Here is an 8,322-nt window from a genome sequence, read left to right as displayed (position 1 = left end):
TTGTGAATGTGACGACCGTCACAAAGCACGTGACGACCGTCACGCATCCAGTTTGTTATGCTTGTTACGCTCGTCACACGAGCTTCACGCAGCCAAAATAACAAACTTTGAAACAGTCAACAGACGTGTTCTAAAAGCCCTAAATTCACAACTCTTTGAAGGCACAACCCTTGCGCCGTCTCCAACCCTAATGCGCCAATTTCAGACCGTCAAACACACCTCGATTGTTGATTCAGTATGATTGATCAACATGTCATTGCTTCACCATACTAATGTCGAATTCCGAAGCAAATGACCATTGATCGCTCAAAGGAAAACAATCATTTAGTGTTCGAATGAATGAAACAGAAACAGTATATCACATATACCGTACTTTGCATTAGGCTTACTTATATCATATATAAGTTGATCAGTCTCAATTGCGTAACCTATGGACGATCGATGTATCGCTGCTTCACCATACTAATGTCGGTACCGAAGCATAGTCAACATCAATCATCCAACTTATACACTCATGATGCCAAATTTAATTACCCGTTTAATTAATTGATTCATTCTGTCTTTTAATCATATTAATACAGAAATTAAACAGCTATCCGATTCATGGTTTCGTAAGTGGCTCTGATACCACTTAAGGAGAATTGCGGTCCAAAACGCAGCGGAAATTAAAATTTCTCCTTTAGAGATCCTTACGAATGGTCATGATCAGTGATAGAATATTTACCTCTTGTGATGATCGAAACCTTTGGTGCAGATCTCTTGTGACGATCAAAACTTTTTATGCAGATCCACGAAGCGATCACGAACGTTGAACGATGACAACGTCTCTACTCAGTCCACACGAACGGGTTCCTTCAATCTCAGTGCTAGCTGGTACGAATGAAGGCTTTGAGTGAGAGAGAGAGAGAGTGAAAACGAAAAGAATGCAACCGCAAATTTTTGCTTCTGCACAAGGGTTCTATTTATAGAACCACTTGTGTGGGCTTCAAGCTAAAAGCCCACTTAAGTGTATTTTGGCCCATATCTTATAATATGCCCAAAATCACTTAAGCTCATGGTACCTTACCATATTTCGTATTCTACTCAAGTACATCGTACCTTACGATGCTCTATAACTCACTTAAGGGCACCGTACCTTACGGTATTCCTTAGTTACTCTATCTCTCATCAATCCGTCCTTTGTGTGTGACCCTGTAGGTTTTCGTGACGTTGACAATTATATTAAATCACGCATTTAACATAATAAACAATGAGCGGTATCTAGCAACACATCACTGCTACCCAAGACACGAAAATGTCATGTGATCTGACAATTCCTTCTGTGATAATACTTATGTGTATAATTACCCTTTTGCCCTTATGTCTATATTGAACACAAGACATAGACCGTGTCATCCTCGTCCAGTTCAATATTGGGCCCATAGACATTTATCCTGTTATGCAGGATGGGCAAATTCCATCTAGGTCACTCATGTCCCTCAGCATGCTTTGTGGAGTACCCATCAACTGTCTTTATGGTTATCCAGTTACGGACAACGTTGGATCAGCAATAAAGCACTCGACTCTACATCTAGGATCCATAGTGGTTTCAGGTCGAAGAGTGGAATACACTATTATCACCATGAGAATAACTTATGACACCTTGCATAACTTTCTATATAGTATTCTCATAGCGGGTCAATCCGGTATAAATATTACTCCTAATATTCATACCTATGTTTAAAACTTGATAACTCTTTATCCATGATCCATGAGATGCGATCATCAGTCTACAAACATAATAGTCTTAATGCTTTAATGTTATCCCACTTCACACTAAAGCTCGACTACGGATACTTTAGGAATAATGTCCTTATGTTTAATGTGTTCTCATGATTAAGTCACACTTAATATATTAAACGGACTATCTATTCCAGAGACTTTATTAATCAACCATAATAAAGAGAATGCCTTTTTATTATTAATAAATAATTCGATACAAGTACCAAAATGTATTGGCCTCTAGGGCTTATAATGTTGGAATCGATCTTGTTAGAACAAGAATGATTCACTTTCTTGATTGATTTAATATTCTCATTCCTCACTCTTCACTCGAGTGATTCAACCATACATTGGTTGCAAGGCGATTCCTCCGCACAATGATTTGAAGAGAGAGAAAAAGAAGAGATAAAAATTAGGGTTTTCAGAGAGAAGAAGAAGGTGTTTATTGATTCTTCCTGAATATAGAGTTTCTCTCTTTCTGAGTTCACAACTGTGAATTCTCTCTATCTCATTATTTTTTAAATACAAGGTACCTCCCTATTTATAATGAGACTACTTACACATCACACAATCTTAAAATAGCTAACCGACTAATTTCAATAAGTTATATTCGACTCTATATCGAATACATATAACTTAGACTACGATTAACTGTATTTGACTCTATCGAATACACGCACCTTCCTTTACTATATGGTGTATTCGACTTCTGTTGAATACATCCATATTCAATTATTATAGATTATATTTTATTATTATTCTATCAAATACATTTGACTTTGACTCTGTCAAATCCTGCACTTTACAAATATGTTTAACACAGAATTACATATTTAACAAATTTCAACAAGATTACACTTAATTTAAGTTTACTTTGTTATTGATAATGATAAACATTTAATTTATTAATCAAACTATAACTTTATGATATTTTAATGTTTATAGTATTTTTTAGACTAAGATTTAATTACTCAAAGTGAGCAATTTGATGGAGTAAAGGAGAAGGGGGAATGAGCTATGTTTGTGACAAAAATTGCTTCATTCACTAGCTAAACTTTTAGGATGAAATATTTTAATATATTTTCTAACTTTATCATTTCTTAATGTTTATAGTATTCTTTTTTCAAAAAACACAATCTTTAGTAGGTCATGAATTGTAATAGTGTTGGTTTCAATAACACTTTAAAGTGCTATTCAAGGTTAAGGTCTACGATCCTTACAAACATGTACTTAAATTAGAAGTGTTTCTGATTTATGAAGTGCACTGAAATAAACTATATTAATAATTAGATTCAATTTTCAATAACCAATTTAATAAAAAATAGTTAACCGATAAAATAATTTCAGTTCAATTTAAAATCAATCTAATATTAGCTTATATTTATAATAAAATTTTATCTATAAACCTTCTAATAACAAGTTTTCATTTATATACCAGTTTAAATTATTTATTCTTTATTTTAAAGGAAAAAAACCCTTAAAAAAACCTTTTTTTTTATTTTCCAAATTTGTATTCTTTCAGACTTTTTTTTTATATAGAAATTATATAATTTTTTAATTTTTAGATTTTTCTTTAATTTTAGGAATTCCTTTTAATATTTCAGGAAAAAATATATCTTTTAATTTTTCAGAAAATACATTTTTCTTTTAATTTTAAGGATTTTTTTTTCTGAACTTTAAAATACTTTTTTTTTTGCAGAAAAGTATCTTTTCAGTTTTAGGGAATGCAAATATTTATTTTCTATTTTTATAGAAATATTTTTTTCTCTATTTTAAAAAATATATATGTTTTTTTTCAATTTTAATTTTTTTAATAATATTTTTTAAAGAATTAGTTAAACAACTTAAACTGGTTTACAGTTAAAATTTGATTGAATGAATTGTTTGTAATATATAGTTCAATTTATTAATTATTTAAATGGTCTAATTTTTTTAATTTTTCAATTTAATTTGGATATGTGACTTAATTAATCATATTTTTGCACGTTTAGTTTCCTAAATAACATATATGTATGATCGCATGTGATCTCGGAACATTACTCTACATAACATATATGATCGGTTTGTTTTATCTTTAAAAAAATAGATTTTTTCTTTGTATTTTTAAAAATGAGTTTTATATAACATTTTTTTTATAAATATTATATGTTTTTTTTATATTCGTTTTTCCTAAATTAAAAGATTAATTTTGACATCTTATAATATAAACATGCATTATTAAATATTAAAACATAGTTGAATCGCAATTTTTTCAAAAAGTTGTATCTCCAAAATAATTTTTATTAAAAACTATTTGAAATAGTTTAAAAATTAAATGATTTTTTTAAATTTTGATTTCCAAATTTTTTTCTTCAATAAATTAATAAAATATTTAAAATAACTCTTTAAATCAAAATTTTATTTAAATCTTTTGTGAATTTTTTTTTATAACTTTTGTTTACGCAAAATTATATTACATTTTAAAAGTTATTTTTAAAAAAAAGACAACAAATGGATCCATAGGTAAAAAAAGATAAATTCAACTAAGAGAATCATATGTCTTTTTAAGACCGCCATTAATTATGATATGCACGTCAGGATGGACGATATATCTAAATTTATAAATAGTTATAAACTTATAATTAAAGTACAACTTTTATAAAGATACCAATTATAATTGATTAACTTTATTAAAAATTTAAATATAATTAAATATGTTTTTAGTTTATACAAAAATAATTATCATTTTTAGAAAAAAAAACTATTTTTCTTGAACACTTTTTATTTTCAAGTTCTATCTCTAAATGATTGCATCATTCTAAGTACCACCATTTATCATTTTTAAGGTTTTAGGCTGGATATTTTTATTTGGACTACGATTCAAGCAAATGTTTATTTTATAAACAATAGTTAATTTATAAACATATGTGGTAATAAATCAGAAACCTATAATGTCATTAAAAAAATGTCGTGTTGAACTTTTTTTTGTTATACTCTACTTATTATAGAGATAACATATTAAAGACTTTGCCTCCTTTATACGGTTTTCTCTATAATTCCTTAATTAATTATAATTAAATATTCTCTTTGTAAGCTTCTATATAACCCCTACACCACTACTATCTCCATTCACAAATCACCATAGCAAAAGATCTTGCTACGAATATTTTTTGTTCTAAAACAAAACATCTTCCACTCTAGTGAAATATGAAAGTTCTAATCTTTTGTATTTTGATTCTTGGTTTTGTTTCATATTGTTTATGTGAAAGGTGGAATATTAATGCAGCTCCAACAAAAAATAATATACACAACGTGGTTGATTATGGTGCTCGTGGTGATGGAGTAACAGATGATACACAAGTATGAATATGTACTTTTCTACTATTGTTCTTTAAATATTAATATCCATACATCATTTGAGACTTTAGTTTTCTATATTTTGAATGGATTAATGTAGGCATTTTTAAAAGCATGGAGTGATACATGTGGAGCAGAAGGTGCATCAACCTTGCTCATACCAGAAAACAAAATATACTTGGTGAACAACATAGAATTTAGTGGTGATTGCAAGGCCAAAAGTATTCTCATTCAGGTATACACACATCTCTAGTAGGACTTTTATAAAAAAACTTCCAATCGAACCGAACCCAATCAGTTTTAGAACCCAATCAAACTGAAAATAAAAAAAATGCTAAAAACAAAGTTTAAAATTTTTTATTAAAAAATTTCAAAAAGAGCTTAACTCTTCGATTCTTTAATAAATAGTTCGTTTTGAGAATTTTTTTTCTCTAACAACTTCATATAGTTTGAAATTTTGAATCAGTGTATCAAATCAATAAATTTGGTTCGATTATGAACAAATTGCAATGTTTGGTTCGATTCTGGCTACCATTTTCTGGCTACCATAATATGATACTATCCTTTTATAGTCACTTTTTTTTTTTCTAGGAAGTTAGGTTTTTTAATTTTATTTTTATATCCAATACATTTGTTCTTGTCATGTTGATTTAATTATTTTGCCCTATCTCATACATATTGCAGCTTAAAGGAAAAATAACTGCACCTCCCCAGCAAGGATTTAAGGATAAGTCATATTGGATTAAGATCCAATACATAAACAGTCTCACAATTGATGGCAATGGCGTAGGAGAAATCACAGGCCAAGGTTCTACATGGTGGCCATGCAGAACTTGCCCTAGGCCTAGAGTATGATTACTATAATATAAATTTTATGTATTTTAATATATATTTATATTTTCAACCTATAACAAAATTAATTTATAACAATTTAATCGCAAAATTTTAATTTTAATTTCATGTTAATGGTGCAGAGCGTGTTTTTCCATTCCTGCAATGATCTTACTGTTAGTAATGTGAGGATTACTAATAGTCCAGGAGGTCATATATCGGTAAATGGTTGCAACAATGCGAAATTCTCTCACATGCATATTCAATCTCCTGGTGATAGTCCTAACACTGATGGATTTGATATTTCTCTATCCAAAAATATATTGATAGAAGATTCCGCCATAGAAGTAGGTAATAAAAATTTATATTTGTTTTCGATATATTTAGTCGTTTAAAAAATGTTTATAATTTTAAAGTGGATCGACGTTCTTATACACAGGTGATGATTGTATTGCCATCAACGGTGGCTCTTCATACATCAATGCGTCTCGTCTTGCTTGTGGTCCAGGTCATGGAATAAGGTAATATTTTTCTATAATTTATAAAAGCTTAATTTTTAGGATTATTTTCATACTTGAGAATTCTCATAAAAATGTGTGAATTGATCAGCATTGGGAGTCTTGGTAAAGGTAATTCTCATGAGATAGTTGAAGAAGTACATGTACAAAATTGCAACTTCACTAATACTACAAATGGAGCTAGAATCAAAACATTTCCAGTAAGTAACTAAAATTAACATCATGCTCTATATGTATGAAAAAAAAAATATTTCTAAAATCATCTCTCACTTCATCGATTTTTTATTTATAGGGTGGATCGGGTTATGCAAGGAAGATTAGTTTCGAACAAATCCAACTTAAAGATGTTAAGAATGCAATAATTATAGACCAACATTATGGCGTTAAAGTTGCAGCGGTATACATTTGATTCTACATTCATGTTATGGCGTTATTCTTAAAATTTGATAGGATCATATAACATTGATAGTTATGTTTTGAATTTTGTGGAAATTATTAGGAATCAGCTGTGCAAGTAAGTGATGTTAGATATTATGGGATTAAAGGAACTTCTGCTAGTGACTTGGCTATCAATTTGAAGTGTGAGAGCTGCTACAATGTTGAAATTGGATCAATTAATATTGTTTCTTCTCAACCTAAAAAGAAGGCTCAGTCTTATTGCAAAAATTTCCATGGAAAAATTGGCTCCACTATTCCAAAAGTCAATTGCAATTGAAAATGTTTGTTTCAATAATTAGTTGTTTAATGTGAAAAGTCATCTCATAATTTTATTATTTGTATTGTTGTAATAAGAGTTATACCAAAATTTAAGTTTCTTTGAGATAAGCTTGATAAGAGGCTCCCAACATGACATAATTGGAGGTTTCAACTCATACATATAAGACAAATAAAAAGGATTTTTTTTTATTGTAACTTAAAAATTCTCCTGCCATAGAAATAAAGTCCTAAGAGATGTTTACTCTAATCAAGGTGCTTTTAGAATATTCACTATAAAGCCCAAGGATACCTCATAACCCCTTAAGATCATTTTAATAATCCAAATGTTTTCAACTAGCCTCATCGAAGATCGGAGTATAGTTTGAATACTATAAGTGAGAAACCAGGAGGATCCAAACTTTAAAACTAAAAAAAAGACTAGGTTCATTGTCCTTGAAAACAGGCCACTCACACCCTTAAATACCTCATGAAACATGATAGGGACAATACAACCTCCTTGCTTAAGACATATCTTAATCTTAATATATTGAGTAAGATTACCATTAACTAGAACAACCAAATTCACATAGTACACAATTTTTCCATCCACATGTGGAAGAGATCTTGGAACTCTATTATATCTAATAGATTATCCAAAAACAAATTAATTAATAGAATCATAAGCTCTTTTAAAATCGACTTTGACGACAAAAAATTATATTTTTTATTAAGTTATTCACTAGTTTAATTTACTTGTTTTTAAGTAGATTATTAAGAGCACAATAGGTATTCGTGTTTATTAGTTTTTATGTGTTTGATGCTTGTGTAGAGATAACTTTTGATGAGTCTGAGAATGATACAATGCTTTAACCTTCAACTTTTAAAAAAGAGCTGAGCGTAATAAGGGATGCAATGGAAGATACAAAGAGTGAGCATTCATAGTTTTAGGATTTATGTGGCACCAATATGCAAAATGGAGCGTGTTTGGTTCAAAAAGCAAATGGATAAGAAAAAGGCACTAGAGGACAAAACTCTGCACCATAGAACATTCACTACAGTGCCATGCTGTTGCAAAGGACAAATGTGAGACATCGTCGCCTGAATGCTTGCGCCACTAGCCTGCCACAAGACACTTTGTCTCCCACATGCTGATTGCACCTGATTATGCATTGATACAAAA

The 8,322-nt window shown here is 29.7% G+C and overlaps 1 protein-coding gene across 1 annotated transcript; it reads left to right on the top strand.

Annotated features, from left to right (window-relative positions):
• The first annotated feature begins 4,885 nt into the window (after window positions 1-4,885).
• LOC127135695 (probable polygalacturonase At3g15720) lies at window positions 4,886-7,328 on the top strand. The gene is made up of 8 exons (XM_051062343.1): window positions 4,886-5,100; window positions 5,198-5,332; window positions 5,782-5,946; window positions 6,072-6,279; window positions 6,368-6,449; window positions 6,538-6,646; window positions 6,739-6,843; window positions 6,946-7,328. Exons 1-8 carry the CDS (start codon window positions 4,948-4,950, stop codon window positions 7,159-7,161), a joined length of 1,173 nt encoding a protein of 390 aa, XP_050918300.1. The 5' UTR covers window positions 4,886-4,947; the 3' UTR covers window positions 7,162-7,328.
• Window positions 7,329-8,322: the final 994 nt, after the last annotated feature.

Source organism: Lathyrus oleraceus, chromosome 4 (genome assembly GCF_024323335.1).
Source record: "Lathyrus oleraceus cultivar Zhongwan6 chromosome 4, CAAS_Psat_ZW6_1.0, whole genome shotgun sequence".
Lineage (NCBI taxonomy): Eukaryota > Viridiplantae > Streptophyta > Magnoliopsida > Fabales > Fabaceae > Lathyrus > Lathyrus oleraceus.
This window is presented reverse-complemented; position numbering and strand designations above follow the sequence as displayed.

What these genes read in the sequence shown, in the direction of transcription:
- LOC127135695 (XM_051062343.1), top strand. Translation starts at nt 4,948, where the DNA reads ATGAAAGTTCTAATCTTTTGTATTTTGATTCTTGGTTTTGTTTCATAT. An exon ending in AGATTCCGCCATAGAAGTAG is followed by an intron (nt 6,280 to 6,367) that starts GTAATAAAAATT and finishes TCTTATACACAG; the next exon opens with GTGATGATTGTATTGCCATC. An exon ending in GGTCCAGGTCATGGAATAAG is followed by an intron (nt 6,450 to 6,537) that starts GTAATATTTTTC and finishes TGAATTGATCAG; the next exon opens with CATTGGGAGTCTTGGTAAAG.